At 44.5% G+C, this 26,107-nt stretch overlaps 1 protein-coding gene across 1 annotated transcript; it reads left to right on the top strand.

Moving 5' to 3' along the window:
* The first annotated feature begins 4,636 nt into the window (after nt 1-4,636).
* On the top strand, nt 4,637-20,408 carry tmc1 (transmembrane channel-like 1). Its single transcript, XM_029761913.1, has 20 exons — nt 4,637-4,642; nt 5,205-5,355; nt 6,189-6,636; nt 7,173-7,355; nt 8,214-8,304; nt 8,489-8,570; nt 8,857-8,963; nt 9,451-9,549; nt 9,708-9,850; nt 10,189-10,333; nt 11,999-12,193; nt 12,645-12,824; nt 13,268-13,420; nt 13,610-13,738; nt 14,333-14,400; nt 18,315-18,554; nt 18,771-18,896; nt 18,996-19,074; nt 19,562-19,697; nt 19,820-20,408. Exons 1-20 carry the CDS (start codon nt 4,637-4,639, stop codon nt 19,999-20,001), a joined length of 2,943 nt encoding a protein of 980 aa, XP_029617773.1. The 3' UTR covers nt 20,002-20,408.
* Nucleotides 20,409-26,107: the final 5,699 nt, after the last annotated feature.

Here is a 26,107-nt window from a genome sequence, read left to right as displayed (position 1 = left end):
GAGTGACAGTAAGATTTCCCGAATTTGTTTCTGTTCAAATTTTTCCGACTGCATGTCACCTGGACCCAGGCGACATTTGTAATGATATATACTATTTCCAAGCTTACTCAAATGGTAAAATGTTAAGGAGATTTATATGCTTAAAAACTGGGATCCATTTGCTATTGTGTTTGTGGAATATGTTGTCTATAATGATGCCTATGGCCCTATATTGTTGAATGTCAGTATCATGTTATTGTTTACATTTTTTTTTAACTTAGATTTTACAATGAAAACCAACTCATATTATCAGAGCCTGTTTTATGATCATTTGCACGATCACATCAAGTCATGAGCAATTAAAAAAACGATTCATTCAGTCCTCAGAATGTGATCACCTTTTGCAGTAAGCCGAGGACTAGAAGAGGATCACAGGCTTATCCTCGCACACACACACACGCACACGCGCGCACGCACGCACAGAGGTGATGAGGCTGAATTTAGGGCAGGTGGTGTAATGCCCTCTGACCCCTAGTTGCTCCCCTTCTCTCCTGGACTGCTTTTGCTGCAGGCCATGCATCATTAGGCTTCATTGGGTCCTTTGTGTTTATGTGCTCTGTATGTCTGTAATGACCCCTGTATCGCTCGCCACTCCGGTTACTCCGCGGACACACATACAAACCAAATAAAGCCTGTCCAGTGACATCTGTTCACCCTGTCAGACGTCCCCCTTTATCCAGAACAATACAGTGTAGGACAATGACCACGCAAAACAATCCACATTTAATGCTGAAATCCTGACTATCCATGATATCACAAACATAGTTTTAACCGTGTTTTGAGGCTATACAGTGCTTGTTTACATTTACTTTGTTTCCAAACGTTGGAGTAAAACTAGCTTATATTTTGGGTTCTGATGGGTTAAGACAGTTGAACTAAGCTCATGAGTCATTTCTAAGTTATATTCTTTAAGAACCAATGGGTAAATATAATACATTTATAAGTCCAAAAAGAATGTAGCAATGAAGGATTCTAGCTTTGATGCTTGACTATGTTTTATTTTGTATACCTTCGACCAAAGGAAGGTTGAACACTAACAGCTTATATGAATTCAGACACATGATATGAATTTTGAAATCCCAATGTGGCTCTCGAGCCTCGATGTTGCCCACCCCTCCAGTCAATTATTCTAACATTACGTATTGGCTTCCTTAGCTGGGCAGTGCCCCCTCCTGTGGGAAGGTGGGCAGCTATCTTCAGGGGTGGAAGACCATACACCTCTCTGCCCATGATCGACTCAGCGGGCTTTTAAGTCAGATATTTAGCTCCTCTTTTAAGTCAGTCATGAGGATCCTGGAGGACCTCTCTGCAGGGGGACAGGCACTCTGCAGAAACACACCTCAGCCTGGAGGGGGACAGGCACTCTGCAGTAACACACCTCAGTCTGGAGGGGAACAGGCTCTCTGCAGTAACACACATCAGTCTGGAGGGGAACAGGCTCTCTGCAGTAACACACATCAGTCTGGAGGGGAACAGGCTCTCTGCAGTAACACACCTCAGTCTGGAGGGGAACAGGCACTCTGCAGTAACACACATCAGTCTGGAGGGGGACAGGCTCTCTGCAGTAACACACCTCAGCCTGGAGGGGGACAGGCACTCTCTGCAGTAACACACCTCAGTCTGGAGGGGGACAGGCACTCTGCAGTAACACACCTCAGCCTGGAGGGGGACAGGCACTCTGCAGTAACACACCTCAGTCTGGAGGGGAACAGGCACTCTGCAGTAACACACCTCAGTCTGGAGGGGAACAGGCTCTCTGCAGTAACACACATCAGTCTGGAGGGGAACAGGCACTCTGCAGTAACACACCTCTTCCTGGAGGGGGACAGGCACTCTGCAGTAACACACCTCAGCCTGGAGGGGGACAGGCACTCTGCAGTAACACATCAGTCTGGAGGGGAACAGGCACTCTGCAGTAACACACATCAGTCTGGAGGGGGACAGGCACTCTCTGCAGTAACACACCTCTTCCTGGAGGGGGACAGGCACACTCTGCAGTAACACACCTCAGTCTGGAGGGGAACAGGCACTCTGCAGTAACACACCTCTTCCTGGAGGGGAACAGGCACTCTGCAGTAACACACCTCAGTCTGGAGGGGGACAGGCACTCTCTGCAGTAACACACCTCTTCCTGGAGGGGAACAGGCTCTCTGCAGTAACACACCTCAGCCTGGAGGGGAACAGGCTCTCTGCAGTAACACACCTCTTCCTGGAGGGGAACAGGCTCTCTGCAGTAACACACATCAGTCTAGAGGGGAACAGGCTCTCTGCAGTAACACACCTTAGTCTGGAGGGGAACAGGCTGTCTGCAGTAACACACATCAGTCTGGAGGGGAACAGGCTCTCTGCAGTAACACACATCAGTCTGGAGGGGAACAGGCACTCTGCAGTAACACACATCAGTCTGGAGGGGAACAGGCACTTTGCAGTAACACACCTCAGTCTGGAGGGGAACAGGCACTCTGCAGTAACACACCTCTTCCTGGAGGGGGACAGGCACTCTGCAGTAACACACCTCAGTCTGGAGGGGAACAGGCACTCTCTGCAGTAACACACATCAGTCTGGAGGGGAACAGGCACTCTCTGCAGTAACACACATCAGTCTGGAGGGGAACAGGCTCTCTGCAGTAACACACATCAGTCTGGAGGGGAACAGGCTCTCTGCAGTAACACACATCAGTCTGGAGGGGAACAGGCACTCTGCAGTAACACACATCAGTCTGGAGGGGAACAGGCACTCTGCAGTAACACACATCAGTCTGGAGGGGAACAGGCACTCTGCAGTAACACACCTCTTCCTGGAGGGGAACAGGCTCTCTGCAGTAACACACCTCTTCCTGGAGGGGGACAGGCACTCTGCAGTAACACACCTCAGTCTGGAGGGGAACAGGCACTCTGCAGTAACACACCTCTTCCTGGAGGGGGACAGTCACTCTCTGCAGTAACACACCTCAGTCTGGAGGGGAACAGGCACTCTGCAGTAACACACCTCAGCCTGGAGGGGAACAGGCACTCTGCAGTAACACACCTCTTCCTGGAGGGGGACAGGCACTCTGCAGTAACACACCTCTTCCTGGAGGGGAACAGGCACTCTGCAGTAACACACATCAGTCTGGAGGGGAACAGGCTCTCTGCAGTAACACACCTCAGTCTGGAGGGGAACAGGCTCTCTGCAGTAACACACCTCTTCCTGGAGGGGAACAGGCACTCTGCAGTAACACACCTCTTCCTGGAGGGGAACAGGCACTCTGCAGTAACACACCTCTTCCTGGAGGGGAACAGGCACTTTGCAGTAACACACTTCAGTCTGGAGGGGAACAGGCACTCTGCAGTAACACACCTCTTCCTGGAGGGGGACAGGCACTCTGCAGTAACACACCTCAGTCTGGAGGGGAACAGGCACTCTGCAGTAACACACCTCAGCCTGGAGGGGAACAGGCACTCTGCAGTAACACACCTCTTCCTGGAGGGGGACAGGCACTCTGCAGTCACACACCTCGGTCTGGAGGGGAACAGGCTCTCTGCAGTAACACACCTCAGTCTGGAGGGGAACAGGCTCTCTGCAGTAACACACCTCAGTCTGGAGGGGAACAGGCACTCTGCAGTAACACACATCAGTCTGGAGGGGAACAGGCTCTCTGCAGTAACACACCTCAGTCTGGAGGGGAACAGGCACTCTGCAGTAACACACCTCTTCCTGGAGGGGAACAGGCACTCTGCAGTAACACACCTCTTCCTGGAGGGGAACAGGCACTCTGCAGTAACACACCTCTTCCTGGAGGGGAACAGGCTCTCTGCAGTAACACACCTCAGTCTGGAGGGGAACAGGCACTCTGCAGTAACACACCTCTTCCTGGAGGGGAACAGGCACTCTGCAGTAACACACCTCTTCCTGGAGGGGAACAGGCTCTCTGCAGTAACACACCTCAGTCTGGAGGGGAACAGGCACTCTGCAGTAACACACCTCTTCTTGGAGGGGAACAGGCACTCTCTGCAGTAACACACCTCTTCCTGGAGGGGAACAGGCACTCTGCAGTAACACACCTCAGCCTGGAGGGGGACAGGCACTCTGCACTAACACACATCAGTCTGGAGGGGGACAGTCACTCTCTGCAGTAACACACCTCAGCCTGGAGGGGGACAGGCAGCCTGAATCCTGTCAAACGTCAGCAGCTTTCTCGTCTGACCCAGATTCTCCTGGGCCCATATTCACAACATGTTTCAGAGTAAGAGTGCTGATTGAGGATCAGGTCCTCCCTGTTCTTACAATCTTACAACTGATCCTAGATAAGCACTCCTATGTCCCGAGACGCTTTATGAATACAGGCTTGAGCCCTCTCCTCCAGTTGACTTCCTTTGAGGTCCTCATATTGTCACCTCCCTCATCACTTTACCTGTCCCTTATTGAGGTTGTTAATAAGTGGTAGGTAAAATGATACAGTGGGAGCACTGCACTGTGAATGTTTGCAATGGATTCAGTTGTTTAGATATCCTCGTCTTTGTCATCTCCACCATGTCCATGAATATAACATATGAGATACACAACTGTTTTGAATGACTGTTTCTCTTCAACCCACAGTCAGCATTGGCTTGGAGGATGCAGGTGAGTAGATCCTTGGGCTGGGTGATTGTTGATACCTTCTTCCAACTGTCAATCACATGCAGCAGCATACCTTTACTCTCTGCTTCAGCAAGTACAGTAAAATGATGGAATAGCTTTCACTTCACCAAGGCTGGAGGAGAATAAACAAATTGCATTTTCAAGCCTACAAAATGTAAACTTGGCATACCTGCCCTGTACAACTGTTGAATTCGAACGACAAATTGAAAAAGTTTGGTGAGATCTCACAGACAAGGATAAAATGCGAAGCAGTGTACACGGAGATTTGTTGCTCTTAATGGAAATGCTTTACGGTTGAATTCCACCCAGTCTCTCCTCTTCTGCCCTAGTGAAGGTCACCTGCTTTGGCAAGACATGTCAATCCCTCTGGTTTACACAAACTTCTAGTCATTCTATTTCTATGTAAAGTATACAAGCTTTCACAGTATTTTATCAGGGGCTGGGTTGGCTGGGGAATACTAGACAGGGGCTGCTGGAGGTGTTGACATGTGGCATTGTGTCCAAGTCAGGAAACACTCTCCTTCTCTGCTCCCCACTCTTACAGCCTAAATCCTCGTCACACGACCCTGTGCACTCCTCAGTCCCCCTCTCACGACCTGTGTCCCCAATTACCACCGGATTAATAGGGCTCTCTGACAACAGCCTGCATCAGAAGGAGGGAAGGAGGGAGGGCAAAAAGGATGGAAGAGAGCAGAGTGGGTGGTATGTTAAGAAATAGAGTAAAGTGACCAACATGGACAGGAGTCACAGTTGATAAGATACAGTATCTTGTGTATGAAACGTGGCTGAATTGCTACCTGTGGAAAGCCAGTGTGAAGGTCTGTGCTCAGGCTAGGACTGAATGGGGGCTGGTGTGTGAGGGAAAAAATATCTGTGGAGTTCTGTAGGTACTTGCATTCGAACCATAAAAAGGAAAAAAAAAACAAGGAAGCCGAGATGCAAAAATATATTTAAATTGAATTCCCTGCCCGAAATAATACAAAAGGTGACAGTGCAAAGTGCTAAAAAGGCTGAACAAAGAAATTAGCAGTTTTTTCCTTTTTATGGTTTGATTGAGTGCGAGTGCCTACTAAACTGAAATGCTGCCTGTGCCTGTCCCTCAACAAATCACAAAATAATCTTCCATTTCAGAAGTGACTCTTGTGCCCAATCCCCAGTCAAGACCCTACCTCTATGAAATTGTGGAGATCTGAGAGGATTTGACAGGTAAAAGCCATATGGTGAAAATTACACCTAGCCTATCAGATGGCAAGGTGGAGCGAATATAAAATGAACATCTAAATTCCACTCAGATCTCACAGGGCTAGGGGTCATTTTGGGGTTGGTTATCTGTCACCTACTGGCATGTCTATCTCTTTTCCCTCTTTCATCTTATTCTAGCAGTAAATGTATTTTCAAAGAAACTTTAGGTGGCAGGAGATAGCCCTTCATTTGTTTCCTGTTTCGAATTGTTGGATTCTAATATTATTGTTTGGTTAAAATATTAGTATGACGACTGCCATGCCTCTATTTTTTGTTTTTACTGCAGATGAAGAGGACACAGTTATTGACTCTGATGGGAGGCAGGAGAGGGCAAAAGTGAAGGAGAGAAAGAAAGAGAGGGACAGAAAGAGAAGAAGAAATGTAACAAGAAGAGCTTCCAGTGCAAGAAAAGAAGGAAAGGAATTGGAGGACAGACCAGAAAGAGAGGAGAGGAGAGGACGAAAAAAGAGGGATAAGGAGGGGAAAGGGAAAGGGGGAGAGGATGAGAGGCAGGAAGAAGTAAAGAATGACACGGTTGCTAAAATTCAAAAGGATTTCAGCAATGAAAACACCAGAAAACTGGAGCAAAAAGAGATGGAGGTTGTAGGAGAGGAGGATGGGGATACCGAGGGGAAGAGGAAAAATGGACGCTCAAAAAAAGATGAGAAAAAGGAGGACAATGGAAGCGGAGAGAAAGTTGAGAAGAAACAAAAGAAAAAACGGGTTGAGACAAGGTAAGGTCCTGAGCGTACAATCTTGCATTGCATTTCAAAACATTGTGGCTAACATTTTATATGAGCAAAGGGCAGTGAAGTTTTTTTATTTAACCAGGCATGTTCTTATTTACAATGACGGCCTAACCCGGCCAAACCCTAACGACGCTGGGCCAATTGTGCACTGCCCTATGGGACTCCCAATCACGGCCGGTTGCGATACAGCCTGGAATCGAACCAGGGTCTGTAGTGACACCACTAGCACTGAGATGCAGTGCCTTAGACCATTGAGCCACTCTGGAGTTATTCATTACACGTTTATATACAGCTCACAACCCATCATCACATGTCATCATGACATTCCTTGTGCAAAGTACTAAACTAGGCATGGTTAAATAATCGGCTCATCATGATGCACATTGTTTAAAAAAGTTTCACATTAAATTGCGGATTGCAGATAAGAATCTCTATAATTATCTTTTGCGTGACAAAAATGTTGCCCTCTACCTTCACCAACCTTACAAACAAAAACAAAACTACTTTTCTTGCTGTTTCAGTTCAGAGCATGAGTCATCAGAGGAAGAGGAGCATGAGGAAGAGAAAGAGGGAGAGGAGAAACCAGAGGTCTTGTCTCCCGAGGAGTTGGAGAAGCTGAAGGAGGAAGTGGATGAGAGGAAGAAACTTATCTCAACCCTAAGAGGAAAGCCTTGGCCCATGAGGAAAAAACTACTAACTCTACGGTGCTGAGATCACCCCAACTCTAAAGCAAATGCATTTCCCCAGCGCCTAAACTATTACCCCTTTCACACTATTGTGTCGAGCTGACCCATAAAAATAGAAAGAGGTTACACCTATCTTTGTCATTAGACGCCTCAGTGGGCAGTGCCATTGAGTGCTATCGCCTTTTTAATGTTGTCCATTTCTTATACTTCTGTGGATTAATTGGCGGTTAATAAACAAACTGAAAGGGACATCTGGCTTTCTCATCCAATGGACTTTGAGAAAGAGATGAGTAGAGAGGAATCGAGGAGTATGCAATTGAGAAAAGGCCATAGTCTGAACAGGCATAAAGCCTAGTTTAGTAATTTACTGTCACCTGCAATGCTGGGAGGGTTGCCCAGGAGTATGATTCATTGGCTGATCTCTCCCGCTGACCTGGATGGAATTGAGTGATCCTTCCTTAACCCATGGAAAGTCTCACCCAGTTGACTAATGTAGAATGGTTAAAGCCTTCCACGGCACTGTCCATGCTAAAACAGGCTTTGTGGCAAGTCTATCCATCTCTACAGTATGTCTCGATTCCGAAACATATTGTGTGGTCTCAGATATTTCCCAGTCACATTGTCCTTTCCAGCATGGTCCCTGCAATTATAGTCGATGCATAGCCAGGCCAGCACATTGCAGCTCGGCTTTGTTTGGCTCGGCTCAGTAGTGTGAAAAGGGTATTAATGTAGCTGTTGGTATGTAATGGAACCAGGAAGCTTGTTTAGCATGTTGGAGGAGCACAGAGTAGCCAGAGCATGGAGTATGGTGCAATATGATTATATTTATTTTACCAGTACCGGTACCAGTAACTAATCCTGCCTCATATTTCACAGGGAGTCCCATGAGTTTGTGGAGAAATATGAGGGAGCTCTTGGGAAAGGAAAGAGCAGAAAACTGTATGCATATAAAGTCATGATGTTGAAGGTGAGGACAGTCATCTCTTATAGGTGACAAAGGCATTGATTTGTCGATACTTGGACCAATGTTTTTATGTGTTCTTTATTGTGTCATGTTTATGCTACCAGTTATCTATGATCCTTTACAACACAAGTATAGTCAGCAAGCCTATGTGGGATCTATTTCATGACACTGCTGGTTTTGCTGTTAGAAATGGATGAAGTTTCAGAGGGACTTTGAAAACTTCAAAACTGCTTGCGTTCCATGGGAGATGAAAATCAAAGAGATTGAGAGTAAGTATGTCTCTTACCTCTTGCTTTTGTATCCCTACAAGGTTTTGTTGGTGCTTCCTGGTTGTCTTTTTTTTCAACCTCGCTGAAAAGGTTAGCACACAGTTAGCTACCTCTGTTCCTTACGCCCTGTTTCTCTAATTTGTGTGTCACTTCTTTGAGGACCCTGGGGCCCTCTTGCCGACCCCCTTGGAGTCCTTGGAAGTCATTCTGTGATCGACTGATTTATGTAATTCTCCTCAGTGTGATGAAACACAGTACCATGACTGTGTTTTTGTGCCTCCTACAGGCCATTTTGGCTCCTCGGTTGCCTCCTACTTCATATTCCTGAGGTGGATGTATGGCATCAACATGATCCTCTTTGGGCTGACGTTTGGCCTGGTCATGGTGCCAGAGGTAGGGGGCCATTTGATCTTCAAATCAGAATTCGGGCCAGAATTTAAGGCCAACATTTTGTGGCTTCGGTGTAGACATGATATAATTCACATTTCCTCATATACAGTAATTTTATATAAAAATGAAGAATTTGTATTTATTTATAAAGGAGGCCCCACTCACTGAGCAAAAACTGGTTGAATCAACGTTGTTTCCACATCATTTCAATAAAACAATTCAATGAGATGACATTGAATCAATGTAGAAAACTGATTGGATTTGCAAAAAGTAATCAACGTAAGGGAATTTCATATTTTTTTCTCCCAACTTTTCACCTAAATCCAATGACATGGTGACATTTTTGATGTTGATTTCAGGTTGTATTCATGTTAGTTGACAACTCAACCAAATGTAAATCAAAACTTAACATTGAAATGATGTCTTAGTGGTCAGGCTCTAGTAGCATCTCAAGTACCTACAGATGCTTTAACTCTTTATCTCTGTCTAGGCTCTGATGGGCAGGCCGTATGGTAGCATGCCCAGAAAGACTGTCCCTAGAGCTGACGAAGCCAACGCCATGGACTTTGCTGTCCTATGGGACTTTGGGGTCATTAATAATTGTTTATTTGTGTAACGTGACCACTGTGTAATTTTACCACTAACATGACTCTTTATGTGTGTGTGCCGCACAGCGCGCATGGTGTTTTTAAAGTTGTCAAGAAGTTGTTAATACTGAATGAAATCTGAATCATGTGTGTGTCTCAGGGCTACGCCCAGTATTCTGTCCTCTTTTATGGCTACTACAACAGCCAGCGCGCCATTGGCTGGCTCAAGTTCCGCATGCCCCTCTCCTACTTCCTGGTTGGCGTGGGAACTGTGGCCTATAGCTATATGGTGGTGATAAGGACGTGAGTACCTGTATGTTTACTGGTCTCTCAGTGGTCCTCAAAGCCCCCCCTCCCCCACACACCAGGGGATTTCGACAAGGTTGTGCAAAAACAGGAAATTAAAATGAGCGTTTTATATTGGACAAGTCCAGGTCCTTCTCTGTCTCAGTCCGTTGTATTCCATTTGGTGCCAAATTAAAATGACCCTGGTGTGTGCACTTTCTGCCAATTGTGACAAAAACATTTTTTAAACATTGATCACATTTCCAGTGAGAAACAGATAGAGTCTCAGTCAAGTCTGATGATTTCTGATTGTTATTGTTTGACGCTTCTTCTATTTATTATGAAATGTGTTAAAGTATGGCCCGGAATGCTAATGAGGATGGGGGTGGAGACAACAACAGCTTCAATTTCAGCTGGAAGATGTTTACCAGCTGGGATTACCTCATCGGCAACCCTGAGACAGCCGACAACAAGTTTGCCTCCATCACCACCAGCTTTAAGGTAAACACATGTTAGTGTAACCACCACAGGTACTAGGATAGGGCAGGGTCAATAGAGACCTAGGGGGATATCATACGAAAGGGTTGAGGAGTTAGCGAGGTAACTTTGGTCAACTTTGAGTTCAACTCGGGATAACCAGTCATACAAAAGTGGCTCACCTTTTAGCCATGTACATTTCTATGGCAACGAATCGTTCAGAACTAACCGCTCCGGGGCAGGCTAACTCACAACTGACTCCACTTACCCTGAATGAAATGACTGAGCTGCAAGTAGAGGACCAATGAAATGAGATTCCCCCCTCAGTCCCTCTCGCAAAGATTGTGTCATCATCCCCTTCGTTTGAGGAAGACGACTGATAAAATATTTAATTAAATGTTTTTTTTTTGTGTGTTAAAAATAGTCATGCTAAAATATCATATGACACATTTAGTAATGAAATAATGCACTTTAAAATTCACGCAATGTAACTTTTGTATGACTTAATAAAATACAAATAGTGATAGGCATGGGGAAAAGGTGCTTGTGTATTAATAAACACACCCCAAATGTGGTAGTCTGGCCCTTCCCTGAGTAGATCTAGGATACCCCTCTGCACTGGGTACCGGTATGGACAGGATTATCAAAAATATTGTTTATTTCAAACAACTAGGGTTAAAATAGATTACAAGCTGTATAGGCTGACGGGCTTAAAGTGGCAATCAAAAGGCAGATGTAATAATTTCAGTGTAACATGCAATATGCAATTCTCAGGTAGTGTAGCTCAGGTACAGCACATATCAGGATAACAAGTCTAAGCACAGCAAACTTCACACAACGCATCTAGTAAGAGTACATATCAAAAGGGTTGTAAAGACTTAAAGTGCTTTATGCAATACGTAATCAAGCCCTTGTACAGTTACACAGTCAACACCTTTGCTGACTGTCTCCAAGTCCCCACAGCTACCAAACACAAGTTGTACTCAGGATATGTAAATCACAGTCCACAGACGCTGAGACGAGATAGTTCGGAGTCCCATTGTGAGGTAGGTATGAATCCACCGTCTGCGTCTCCCAGTAAGCATCCTCTATTCATTTCAATGTGTTGCCAGAAATTGCTTGAGCTGCGCTGATAATTCGAAAGTAGGAATGCCAACCGTCCAATATTCTAGAACACTGCTGCATATGTGTACACGTTTGGTACTCTGATAGACCCTTTGCAATGAACACATGTGCAACACAGAGACTGGACAGAAGATTTGTCAACTGGGAATGAATGTCAGTTTGCAGCTACCATAGGTCTGGTGTGGGACTCGGAGGCAACAGAAGTTCTATCCTTTTCAGGAAAGGCAGTACCATTTTATAGAAACAGGTAGATGTGCATTCTCCAGAGCCACTCCTGCAACAAATCAGAGCACACAAGCAATTAATTCAAACGGACCAATAGGAAAGCATACACATTTCACATGACAACTCTGTATACTTTAATAAAGGCACCTCCACCCTGTTATACATTAGTTATGTATGGTAATGTTTGATTGGTTGTCTCTGTGTGTGTGTGTGTGTGTGTGTGTGTGTGTGTGTGTGTGTGTGTGTGTGTGTGTGTGTGTGTGTGTGTGTGTGTGTGTGTTTGTGCGTGTGTGTCTGTGTGTGTGTGTGTTCTCTGCCCTTGTGATTCCAACTTCCTAGGAGGCCATTCTGGAGGAACAGGAGAGCAGGAAGGATGACAACATCCACTTGACTCGTTTTCTGCGGGTTCTGGCCAACTTCCTGGTGCTGTGCTGTCTAGCAGGAAGTGGATATCTCATCTACTTTGTGGTGCGTCGCTCCCAGAAGTTTGCTTTAGAGGGACTGGAGAGCCATAGCTGGTGGGAGAGGAATGAGGTACAAGCATGTGTGTGTGTGTGTGTGTGTGTGTGTGTGTGTGTGTGTGTGTGTGTGTGTGTGTGTGTGTGTGTGTGTGTGTGTGTGTGTGTGTGTGTGTGTGTGTGTGTGTGTGTGTGTTTGACTTAGAGGAGGCTGGTGGGAGGAAGTATAGGAGGATGGGCTCATTTTAAAGGCTGGAATGGTATAAATGGAACAGTATCAAACACATCAAAGATATGGAAACGACCTGTTTTACTCCGTTTCCTCGATTCCATTCCAGCCATTACAATGAGCCCGTCCTCATATAGCTCCTCCCACCAGCCCTTTCTGATTTACATGTCAGTACCTTGATTATGTTTATTTGTGCGATCTGTATGCTCTTGCGTGTCTGTGTGATTGAGTTTATATTCATTTATTCATAGGTGTAAATAACAGTATACTGTATTGTGTGCGTGTTATTGTCTGTCAGGTGAACATGGTGATGTCCCTCCTGGGGATGTTCTGTCCCATGCTGTTTGATGTGATCAGTGCACTAGAGAACTATCACCCCCGCATTGCTCTACAGTGGCAGCTGGGACGCATCTTCGCCCTATTCCTGGGGAACCTTTACACCTTCATCATCGCACTCATGGATGAGATCAACCTCAAAGTAAATCTGGAAGCCTGTGGCTAGTTACACCATGTACCCCCGTGAAGGGTTCTACCTAAAACCCCTTTATCTTCTAATGGTTCCACCAACAACCCTCTAGGGTTCCTTGAACACTTTGTAAAGAGTTTTTAACAATATGAATACGAATGACCCCAAAACGTATTCTACGGTTATTTTCAGATGATTATTTTACACCGTTTTATCATCATCTAGTTTTCACTTTTATTAGAACAAGTGTAACCCTCTCATGTTCCTTTGTTTTATTTCCACAAAGGTAACAAATGAGTTACTAGTCTTAACCTGCAGCTGGGTTAAACCTCCGGTTTAAACCTGAGGTTTTCATACGCAAGTATCGACCCACTATTACTGTAGATGGGGAAACAGGCTGATACGACACCTGTCTTTAAATTGAGCACTAAATGTTTTGTTTTTGTTGATTGAAGCGGGAGGAGGAGGAGGTGCTGAAGCTTAATATGACTATATGGGAGGCCAGTCTGTATAACGGGACCCTGGGAGCGAATAGCACAGCTCCTCCCATCACCGTCCACCCTGCCGACATTCCACGAGGACCCTGCTGGGAAACCATGGTGGGACAGGTAATGAATGGTAAAATACTATTTGAATCCAGGTCTGGTAATGATAAATAGCTTTTTGTTTGGGTGAATTGGAAGGGGGGGAATGCATTCATGATTATTTTGTGTATGTTTAGTATCATTTCTACAGCGTAAATGTACTGTGGTGATGTGTGTATTATTTGCCATCTAATATACTTTGGTAATATGTAGGAATTTGTCCGACTCATTGTGTCGGATACTATGACAACCTACATCACGCTGCTGATCGGTGACTTCTTGCGTGCTGTGCTGGTGCGTTTCCTCAACTACTGCTGGTGTTGGGACTTGGAGGCTGGATTTGTGAGTCTCTGGATTGACCACTTTGCTCTACTCTGTATTTAGGCTTGAAGCCTGTTTAAGCCACACTTCAAATCCATTTTGTCATTGCATTGACTTACATTGATATTGCTTTTGGGGTAACACTTTACTTGAAGTCTGGTCTGTTGAATGATGTTGAATAAATGTGGGATGAAGGTTGCTTTGAATGATACTGAAACGCCCATTAAGGTGTCATGACTGGTTTCAGAGATGTGTTATAATTAAGCAGTAAGGCCAAAGGGGGTGTGGTATATGGCCGATATACCACGGCTAAGGGCTGTTCTTATACTCGACACAACGCAGAGTGCCTGGATACAGCCCTTAGCCGTGGTATATTGGCCATATACCACAAACCCCTGAGGTGCCTTATTGCTATTATAAACTGCTGTTATAAACTTAATTAGAACAGTACAAATAAATGTTTTGTCATACTCGTGGTATACGGTCTGATATACCACGGCTTTCAGCCAATCAGCATTCAGGGCTCGAATCACCCAGTTTATAATACCTTATGATTTGGTCATTGATTTGATGAATTGCACAGACATTGACTATTCTTGTTTTCATTTGTGTAAGCCCTCCTACTCAGAGTTTGATGTCAGTGGAAATGTCTTGGGCCTGATCTTCAACCAAGGCATGATATGGTAGGCGGTTGCTGCTGTAATCTTATTGTGGCACCTCCACGTATGAGAGGTCCTCCGATAGTAAAGTAAGGCTAGGTGTCCCGCTGGTATGTAGAATTAAATGAACACATACAGGGGCTGATGTACAAAAATAGATATTTATCCATTTAAAAACAAGGCAAGAGCTTCTCAGCAACAACTTAGGAGCTGCAAATGTGCCTTGCATTTAGGCAACCTGGTCATGCATTTGAAGGAATTATAGGACATTTGACAGCAGTTTTGCCGTGTGACGTTTTGTACAGTCGTGGTCAAAAGTTTTGAGAATTACACAAATATTAATTTCCACAAAGTTTGCTGCTTCAGTGTCTTTAGATATTTTTGTCAGATGTTAGAATGGAATACTGAAGTATAATTACAAGCATTTCATATGTGTCAAAGGCTTTTATTGACAATTACATGAAGTTGATGCAAAGAGTCAATATTTGCAGTGTTGACCCTTCTTTTTCAAGACCTCTGCAATCCGCCCTGGCATGCTGTCAATTAACTTCTGGGCCACATCCTGACTGATGGCAGCCCATTCTTGCATAATCAATGCTTAGAGTTTGTCAGAATTTGTGGGTTTTTGTTTGTCCACCCGCCTCTTGAGGATTGACCACAAGTTCTCAATGAGATTAAGGTCTGGGGAGTTTCCTGGCCATGGACCCAAAATATTGATGTTTTGTTCCCCGAGCCACTTAGTTATCACTTTTGCCTTATGGCAAGGTGCTCCATCATGCTGGAAAAGGCATTGTTCGTCACCAAACTGTTCCTGGATGGTTGGGAGAAGTTGCTCTCGGAGGATGTGTTGGTGCCATTCTTTATTCATGGCTGTGTTCTTAGGCAAAATTGGGAGTGAGCCCACTCCCTTGGCTGAGAAGCAACCCCACACATGAATGGTCTCAAGATGCTTTACTGTTGGCATGACACAGGACTGATGGTACTTGGCTGGATGACTGAGTCCCGGACAGAGAAGTGGAGCCGGCCGGCTCTGGTCAGAGCGGACCGTGATCTGACAGTCACAGGGAAACTTCACGGTGGGGGCGTCTGCCTGCTTGTCAGGGACCAGTGGTGTAAATCGATCCTGGTAAGAGAGAGACTCTGTACCTCCGACATTGAACTGTTTTCTGTGTCACTGCGACCTTACTATCTGCCCCGTGAGTTCCCCCAATTGTTTGTTAATGTTGTGTACATTCAACCGAAAGCTAATATAACAAAGGCATCAGAGATTATTTATAATCTGTCACAGAAACTGGAATCTCCCTCGAAGCACCCACATTTATTTTAGGGGATTTTAACAACTGTACCTTGCACAAAGTCCTGCGCACATACCACCAGTATGTGAAATGTCACACTAGGAAAAATAGGAGTCTTGATTTGTGCTATGGGACAATACCAAAGGCGTTCTCTGCCACCACCAGACCTCCCCTGGGGACATCAGACCACAATGTGGTCTACCTCAGGCCAACCTACTGTCGGCTCCTGGAGAGGGAGAAACACACAGTTAAAACTGTCCAGATCTGGAATGACAACAGTATCACTTGTCTCCAGGGGGATTTTGACTGTACTATGTAGGAGGTATTTGGTCTCCAGGGGGGTTTTGACTGTACTATGTGGGAGGTATTTGGTCTCCAGGGGTGTTTTGACTGTACTATGTGGGAGGTATTTGGTCTCCAGGGGTGTTTTGACTGTACTATGTGGAAGGTATTTGGTTTCCAGGGGTGTTTTGACTGTACTATGTGGGAGGTATTTGGTCTCCAGGGGTGTTTTGACTGTACTATGTGGAAGGTATTTGGTTTCCAGGGGTGTTTTGACTGTACTATGTGGAAGGTATTTGGTTTCCAGGGGTGTTTTGACTGTACTATGTGGGAGGTATTTGGTCTCCAGGGGTGTTTTGACTGTACTATGTGGAAGGTATTTGGTTTCCAGGGGTGTTTTGACTGTACTATGTGGAAGGTATTTGGTTTCCAGGGGTGTTTTGACTGTACTATGTGGAAGGTATTTGGTTTCCAGGGGTGTTTTGACTGTACTATGTGGGAGGTATTTGGTCTCCAGGGGTGTTTTGACTGTACTATGTGGGATGTATTTGGTCTCCAGTGGTGTTTTGACTGTACTATGTGGGAGGTATTTTGTCTCCAGGGGTGTTTTGACTGTACTATTTGGGAGGTATTTGGTCTCCAGGGGTGTTTTGACTGTACCACGTGGGAGGTATTTGGTCTCCAGGGGTGTTTTGACTGTACCATGTGGGAGGAATTTGGTCTCCAGGGGTGTTTTGACTGTACCATGTGGGAGGTATTTGAGGACAGCAGCTCTGATCTTGATGAACTCACAGATGTTATTTCATTTTTTAAAATCATTTTAGACCCAAGCCACCCCCTGTACCTGGACTTTAAACTGCTCCCCTCTGGGCACAGGTATAGGGCACCCCTCAGCATGAAAAACAGAACTATACAATCATTTGTGCCAGGTGTGATATCCCTCCTAAATAGCTCGGGCTAATGTTCCTATCGACTCTGTAAGGCCAGCAGGCTAGTCTTTTAAAAAAAATGTTTTATTTCTTTATTTATTATAATTATATTTTTTATATTTTTATTGGTTTGTAACTTTTATGAAAGTTGTATTGTCAATTTTGTTTTGTATTTAAACGCCACTTTAAATGTGTACATGACACTGCAACAAAATTTGCCCATGGGGACAATAAAGTCAGTAAAGGTAGCGCTCACCTTGTCTTCTCAGGACAATCTTTTTTCCGGATGCCTCAAACAATCAGAAAGGGGATTCATTAGAGAAAATTACTTTACCCCAGTCCTCAGCAGTCCAATCCCTGTACCTTTTGCAGAATATCAGTCTGTCCCTGATGTTTTTCCTGGAGAGAAGTGGCTTCTTTGCTGCCCTTCTTGACACCAGGCCATCCTCCAAAAGTCTTCGCCTCACTGTGCGTGCAGATGCACTCACACCTGCCTGCTGCCATTCCTGAGCAAGCTCTGTACTGGTGGTGCCCCGATCCCGCAGCTGAATCAACTTTAGGAGACAGTCCTGGCACTTGCTGGACTTTCTTGGGTGCCCTGAAGCCTTCTTCACAACAATTGAACCGCTCTCCTTGAAGTTGTTGAGGATCCGATAAAAGGTTGATTTAGGTGCAATCTTACTGGCAGCAATATCCTTACCTGTGAAGCCCTTTTTGTGCAAAGCAATGATGATGGCACGTGTTTCCTTGCAGGTAACCATGTTTGACAGAGGAAGAACAATGATTCCAAGAACCACCCTCCCTTTGAAGCTTCCAGTCTGTTATTCGAACTCAATCAGCATGACAGAGTGATCTCCAGCCTTGTCCTCGTCAACACTCACACCTGTGTTAATGAGAGAATCACTGACATGTCAGCTGGTCCTTTTGTGGCAGGGCTGAAATTAAGTGGAAATGTTTTTGGGGGATTCAGTTCATTTGCATGGCAAAGAGGGACTTTGCAATTCATCTGATCACTCTTCAAAACATTCTGGAGTATATGCAAATTGCCATCATACAAACTGAGGTAGCAGACTTTGTGAAAATGAATATTTGTGTCATTCTCAAAACTTTTGGCCACGACTGTATATTCAAACCAGAGCGCCCGCGGGTGCAATACACGCTTATGCCTTGTGGCTTCTGCGCTCTGCAGTCACATACTCAAAGTCTTTATCTGTTTTTCCATTTCTGAATCTGTAATAAAATGTGTTTCTATGGGCTAATAGCACTAAGGCCAAATTCAGTGTTTCATTAAATATTTTGAATAGATTTTTTGGTGGATACTTAAAGGGTCCTAAAATTCACAATCAAATAGCTAAATGATCCTTGGTATGACAATCTTAAAATAACTCCCCCCCCTCCCAAGGATTAACTCCCTCCTTTCTCTCTCTGCTAGGATGGGTGCGTTCTATGCCCCCTGCCTGCCTGCTCTGAACGTGCTGAGACTGCATGTGTCAATGTACCTGCAGTGCTGGGCCGTCATGTGCTGTAATGTTCCCCAGGAGAGGGTGTTCAAGGCCTCAGGCTCCAACAACTTCTACATGGCTATGCTACTGGTCATCCTCTTCCTCTCAACGCTGCCCGCCATCTACACAATAGTCACTATCCCCCCCTCCTTCGACTGTGGCCCCTTCAGGTAACAGATAAACACCTGCATTCTGTATATGACAAGACATGCATGTAAACACACACACACACACACACACACACACACACACACACACACACACACACACACACACACACACACACACACACACACACACACACACACACACACACACACACACACACACACTCCAGTTGTTTGTTGTGTGATGACCGTTTCTCATCTCTGATTTCTCCACTACAGTGGGAAGAGCCGCATGTTTGATGTGATCCAGGAGACGCTGGAATCTGATTTCCCTGCCTGGTTTGGGAAGGTGTTCAGCTACGCCTCCAACCCTGGCCTGGTGCTGCCTTTCCTACTGCTGATGGTGTGAGTAGTCAGGGCTAATGATCCACAAGGCAGTCCCCAGGCTATATACAAGGTAACGATGTAAAATAAAATATTTGGTATTTGTTCCCCCCCACACAGTTTGGCCATTTATTACTTGCAGTCTACATCCAAAAGCTACAAGCAAGCCAACCTGGAGTTAAAGAAGAAACTTCAAACCGTAAGTCATACCATCAATAAGGTTCTGACGCTGATACAGTATCTTTAATATTCCCTGTGTGGTACTTGCACTGACATAGTCTGTCCACCAGAGAGCAGCAATTGCCAGAGTATATAATTTCTCTAACCGGATCAAATCTACACACTCACTTGTCAATAACAAGGGTCCCACAGCCTTCCTGCATGCAGCTGAGGTTACATTATCTGACGGACAGCCCATTTTGCTGCGATTTCAATAAACATTTCAAAATGTTATAGGGAAGTGCCAGATATTTAGGATATGAGAGTATATTTAAGCTACAATATTACAAATATCACAAACATAAGCAGGAGGCAGAGAGGCCAGTCATATATTTTTTCAGGTGGGGAATTAGAGGCAGTTATGGATCCACATCCACACTGCTTAAACTCGACATTCCGTGATCCCTGTAATCTCGATCAGAAAGTTTGGGGCCATTCCTGTATAGTAGCTGCTTCTTTACTTCCAGCAAAATGAAGAGAACAAGAAGAAGACTAAAATGGCAGCACTGAAAGCTGCCATGGATTTAGAGGAGGCTCAAAACGCTCGGTCAGAAGCACCGCGGCAACAGAGAAACAACAACGCCTCTCAGCAATCGTATAGGGGTGAGAAGAATACTGTGACAGGACATTTAGTTAGCAGTTTTTTTGTTTGTTTAGTATCTGAAAATTTGATTCACACCAAGTTATGTCATCATGCCTCTCCTCTCCCCTTGTCCCTTTCTAAGAAGATAGAGAAAAGAAGGGTGGGGAACACAGAGCACATCAATTAAAGAGCGACCTTCAAATTCCCACTTCTGTCACCAGCCCCCCGGCCCCGAGGGGCCACAGAATCCCTGGGCCCCTACCAGGTAACCAGCGGCAACCAGCACCCAGTGTTCAGAGGGTTCCAAACTCCCAGAGACACTGAGTATGACTGCTGTCACAGATGTGGAAATGGCAAGCACTTTATAGACAGACACACACCATCCTGAATATACAAGCATCACTCTGATTTCAGAGGCAGACTGAAAGTAAAAGACTGCTGAAGTGACTTTAACACCAGAGGTATCATGACTGGTAATAGTTGATTCCTTATTACCAGGTTGTACATTACAGTTCTAATGGACCTTTATTCAAACAGTGTTATGTGAATTGTGACTGTAAAAATGTAACTTTTTGAATTAGTGATAGATTCATTTATACTTTCTAATTTCTTATTAATTTGTACTAACTATTCTGCGCACCAAGCAACATAAAATGTATTTGGCATTGACAGGACCTGATGAGTTCATACATAATATCCTGTGTTATTACATTGTCCAGTTTTAGACCTTACATTGTGGAGAGTTATTAAAGCACTAAACCAGGGTTTCCCAAACTCTGTCCTCGGAACCCCCGAGGGTGCACATCTTGGTTTTTGCCTTAGCACTACACAGCTGATCCAAATGATCAATTAATCATCAAGCTTTAATAATTTGAATCAGCTGTCTAGTGTTAGGGCAGAAAACTAAACGTGCACTCCTTGGGGTCCACAGGACTGAGTTTGGGAAAACCTGCACTAAACACTGAAAGAAAATCAATTCAGGGAATGTTCTTGGTTGGCCAGCAGTTTAGAAGTTGTCTATGAGCAGATTATAGGAATAATTCCCCCTCCGCCAATTCTGATTTTAACTGCAGGGTTACATATCATTCAATGTATGTCACTTTGTACATGTATATTCAAAACAGGATACAATGATCAACTTGAAATGCTGACTGTTTTCAGTGACTTGGTAATTAGAGAAAGCTCCCATCAACCAAACCTATTAAGGAAACAAGGACACAATTCCCACAAATTGAAACATTGGACATGAACCGCAGTTAACTTTACCAAAGGCCTGAACAAGTATCTCTGTAGTAGTCTAAGTTTCACATACTCATTGAGTGTCCCTGTGCTCAGATCCACATATTGAGTGTCCCAATATCATTAACTCTGGTGCACTGATTGGACACTGGTTTTTATCTGTTAATCATCCTGTCATTCTTCCTCTGAGATCTGGGGTAATATAGCTACCAACATCTAATTACTGTAGCTTGCATGGCTTTATAAACCTTCATTTGAAGGTGTTGATCTTCATCCCAAACAGTCAAACACAAACTTATTGTGCATTGCTTCTCTGAAATGTTTTAGTATCCAAGTCAACATCCCCAACTCAACCAATTCAAAGGAACCATGAGAAAGCAATCCTATAATGCCATTAACATTTATTCATTCCAGAACTGGCGCATAGTACAACCCATTAACATTGCAAATGCTCATGTTCAATTCATAGACAGTTATCATTAAGTATTCATTTGAGTTATTTGAGATCTTAAGAAACCGCAAGGCCCTTATGCTTTTTCCACACAAACGTTTAAATGATTGGTGGTCCGGTTGTTTTTTTTTATCTTTAGTCACAACAGAAGACACAAGCGTGGTTCATGCATTTCTTGAGCTCATTCGCAAGGTTAGTATAGTATATTCTGGATCATCCAAAGGCACAGTTACCTTACCCCCAATATGGGTAATCAGCTACCATTGCATTGTGCCCGCTGTCTCAATCCAACCTTGCTCTGTTTGGCTACCTCCCAGTCTCCCGCCATGTTTGTACAATGGGCAGGATATCTGAACCGTGACCGCATGGTTCTCGATTACCGGATATCTCAATGTTATAGTACAATCACCGGTAATGAAGGGCAGAGTGAAACGTCAGAGCATCACAGGCACTGATTTCTCTCTCCCACCTGGCCTCCTGTCTACTTTATTTTCTTGTCCAATTAGACATGAGGTTGTGTGCAGAATTTCATACATCCTCAACAGGTCCATGACTCAACAAGTCTATAAACAGTAGTTAAGAACTTTTAGTAAATGGAACCATGATCCCCAGATCAACTGGTCCAGGAAAACATGTTGAACAGGAATCACCCTGCATCCAATTGCTGGCTTGCCTTTGAAGTTAGCCGGGTCAGTCGTGGTCGGTCCCTGGATGGGATAACAGATGTTACTGGAAGTGGTGTTGGAGGTCCCATAGGGGGAACTCGTCCCTCTGGTCTAAGGAGATCCCAATGCCTCAGGGTAGTGAAGGGGACATTGCCCTTCGTAGGGTGCCGTCTTTCAGATGGGACGTTAAAATGGGTGTCCTGACTCTCTGTGGTCAATAAAGATCCCATGGCACTTATCGTAAGAGTAGGGGTGTTAACCCCATGGTCCTGGCTAAATTCCCAATCTGCTGCTCATACCATCATGGCCACCTAATCATCCCCAGACCTGCTAACTACTGCTCCAATAAGGGTTAAGGGGGTAATTGTTAAGGGGGTAATTAAAATACCTAGGTGTCTGGTTAGACTGTAAGCTCTCCTTCCAGACTCACATCAAACATCTCCAATCCAAAGTTAAATCTAGAATTGGCTTCCTATTTCGCAACAAAGCATCCTTCACTCATGCTGCCAAACATACCCTCGTAAAACTGACCATACTACCGATCCTCGACTTCGGCGGTCATTTACAAAATAGCCTCCAATACCCTACTCAATAAACTGGATGCAGTCTATCACAGTGCCATCCGTTTTGTCACCAAAGCCCCATATACTACCCACCACTGCGACCTGTACGCTCTCGTTGGCTGGCCCTCGCTTCATACTCGTCGCCAAACCCACTGGCTCCAGGTCATCTACATCTAGCTAGGTAAAGTTCCCCCTTATCTCCGCTCACTGGTCACCATAGCAGCACCCACCTGTAGCACGCGCTCCAGCAGGTATATCTCTCTGGTCACCCCCAAAGCCAATTCCTCCTTTGGCCGTCTCTCCTTCCAGTTCTCTGCTGCCAATGACTGGAACGAACTACAAAAATCTCTGAAACTGGAAACACTTATCTCCCTCACTAGCTTTAAGCACCATCTGTCAGAGTAGCTCACAGATCACTGCACCTGTACATAGCCCATCTATAATTTAGCCCAAACAACTACTCTTCCCCTACTGTATTTATTTATTTATTTTGTTCCTTTGCACACCATTATTTCTATTTCTACTTTGCACTTTCCTCCACTACAAATCTACCATTCCAGTGTTTCACTTGCTATATTGTATTTACTTTGCCTTATCTCACCTCATTTGCTCACATTTTATATAGACTTATTTTTCTACTGTATTATTAACTGTATGTTTGTTTTACTCCATGTGTAACTCTGTGTTGTTGTATGTGTCGAACTGCTTTGCTTTATCTTGGCCAGGTCGCAATTGTAAACGAGAACTTGTTCTCAACTTGCCTACCTGGTTAAATAAAGGTGAAATAAACAACATTTAAAAAATGGTAACAAGCCTACATGTGCAAGGTTTTTTACACCACTTATAGAGACCACTTAATCCTAAGATTTCAATAAACACTGGCAAACACCTTACTTAGTTTCGCGCTCATCATCATCATCCTCCTCCTCCTTACATGATAGATACTGTCCTTACAGGGCCCTAACCAGGGTTTGAGTTTTAGTCAGGTCCGGAAGTGTCCCCAGCCATTATCACCTTGGCTGCTGTAGGTTCATTCACCTCAGTCCATCTATAAACACTTAGCCTATTAGCTATACAATTGTGATGTTATACTCCTGAAAGGGGGGAAATATGAGAAATGATTCACTGACACGTACAGTTGACATTTTTAGAACTGTATTGTTTACATGTTGATTGCATTTTAATGTGGGCCTATAGGGAAGATAGGCCATATGGAGATGTTCATATGGAAACGTCATTTTTTCCCCCAAACTTTTTTCATAAGATAAGTACAGATTTTCTCAGGGGATGCTACATGGGCCCCAAGTTTGGGAACCATTGTACTAACCTCTTTCTCTCTCTCTGGCTCCTCTGCTTCATCCTGCATGCATTGCAGCCTGCCTCAGCCTCATCAACACTGAGCGCTACATCACTGTCTGCCTCAGTAACCTACTCTCTGTAAAGCAAAGTTATTATACTGAACAAAAATATAGATGCAACATGCAACAATTTCAACGATTTTACTGAGTTACTATTCATATAAGGAAATCAGTCAATTGAAATAAATGTGTTAGGCCCTAATCTATGGATTTCACATGACTGGGCAGGGTTGTAGCCATGGGTGGGCTTTGGAGGGCATAGGCCCACCCACTGGGGAGCCAGGCCTAGCCAATCAGCATGAGTTTTCCCCCACAAAATGTCTTTATTACAGACAGACATACTCCTAATCATGCTGTTTAATCAGCTTCTTGATATGCCACACCTGTCAGGTGGATAGATTATCTTGGCAGAGGAGAAATGCTCACTAACAGGGATGTAAACAAATTTGTGCACAACATGGAAAATGCCTGGGATTTTTTATTTCAGCTCATGAAACATGGGACTAACACTTTACATGTTGCATTTATATTTTTTGTTCAGTGTATGAGAACTTAGTAGTGTATTTTTTGCTCCTGCTCCGTTTAAAGTTGGCTTCATTCTTCATCCTTCTAGCTTCAACCTTCTAGACAGAGCCCTTGAACTTTACTGCAATGGAAGTCTCTGCCGGCAGCTAGCCACCTGACTGACATATTATCTATAAGTGACTATTTCCCAGTTGTGCATTCATTCTCCGAGTCGGTTTTTGTTTGTTTGGGTAATGTCTGTAGACACACTGTCAGCAGCATCTCTAGCTGCCTTTTTGAACCAACTACGAGCTGGGGTAGTTTGTTTCACGTAGGCCCTCGGCCTGAGCCGCGAGCGGTCGGAGTTAGCCGTTTGAGAGAGTGGTGAATGTACTGCTAAAAAGGCAAATCCGGGAGGAAAATTCGAACATAACTAACAAACCATTGTTCATGATTCAACTGGTTCACAAAGAGGCAAACGTGATTAGAACTCAGTCAGATCAAGATTATAAGTATTCTGAGCTTTGATCAACCTATGAGCAGTATTTAGATTTTGACCAGTAATTGATTTCCTTTATTGTGTCCTATGTAGTTACTTAAGGCCAGTGCCGATTTTAGCATGTCAATCTTGGTAGGGGAAACTCCCCCATTTTTTTTTTACGCATACCAGTAAAGCCACTACACAACACAACACTAAACAATACATTAATTGTACTATAACGGTGCCAAATGGTGCCCACAAACTGTTAGGGCCTACATAAAGCTGTCCCAACAGCAGAGCTTTCTTTTCAGCACTATGTAGTGAATCCTTACCACTGCTACACCTGACTATCAGCGGAGCCTTGTCTGGCAGTGAAACAGTTCATTCAGCCTCATTTACTGCCTTTTAAAAAAACATAGCTGATATGGCTGATTTTCTGAAACAAATGTAGTTTCTACTGACAATTGAGATGTACAAACTCTGGCAGAAGGTGACGACAAGTGGATAAGAGGCAATCTGTAATTTGGATTAAGAGCTTAATGAGCGAGCTGGGACGGACAAAGTCAATATAACTATTTGTTCAGCATTTTTGAAATATACAGCGACAGAATTCAGAACATGGGCCGTTCTTACAGAATTCTCCCTGTACACCAAGTCAGAACCGTAGGATAAATATAGGGGGCATATATGCAGGCAATGAAAGCTCTTACAATATTTGATGATGACATTTCTCTAAAACAGGCTATAGGCTACATGTACACCACCAGGTCAGAACAGTAGGCTAAATTATGAGGGGGAAAGGAACCAAATGATTAGGGTGATGCACATGTGCTACTAGCAGCTTACTTAACAAAATACACTTAGTTGTAATGAACACGAGAGGAGACAAAGAGCTGGTTTCAAGCGCAGGGCGCAGCAGGTGTTTATTGCAAAAGACCACTGGAGGAGGCAGGTAGCTGAGTCCAGGGGCAGGCAGAAGATCCTACACAGGGGGTCCAAAAGGGCAACAGTACAGGCAGGGAAAAGGCGAGTAACGTAGTCCGGGAGATCAGGCAATAGGTAGATAACAGGAAATCCGATAGGCTAAAGTACAGGCAGGGAATAGGCCAAAGGCATCGTTAGTGAGGCAGGCCAAAACTATCATACACGGGAGGAGTAAATCACAGGGA

This window comes from Salmo trutta, chromosome 9 (assembly GCF_901001165.1).
Source record: "Salmo trutta chromosome 9, fSalTru1.1, whole genome shotgun sequence".
Lineage (NCBI taxonomy): Eukaryota > Metazoa > Chordata > Actinopteri > Salmoniformes > Salmonidae > Salmo > Salmo trutta.
The sequence above is the reverse complement of the archived record's forward strand: the minus strand, read 5'-3'. Positions and strand labels throughout refer to the sequence as shown.

What these genes read in the sequence shown, in the direction of transcription:
- tmc1 (XM_029761913.1), top strand. An exon ending in AAAAAACTACTAACTCTACG is followed by an intron (nt 7,356 to 8,213) that starts GTGCTGAGATCA and finishes CATATTTCACAG; the next exon opens with GGAGTCCCATGAGTTTGTGG. An exon ending in CCTTTCCTACTGCTGATGGT is followed by an intron (nt 18,897 to 18,995) that starts GTGAGTAGTCAG and finishes CCCCCCACACAG; the next exon opens with TTTGGCCATTTATTACTTGC.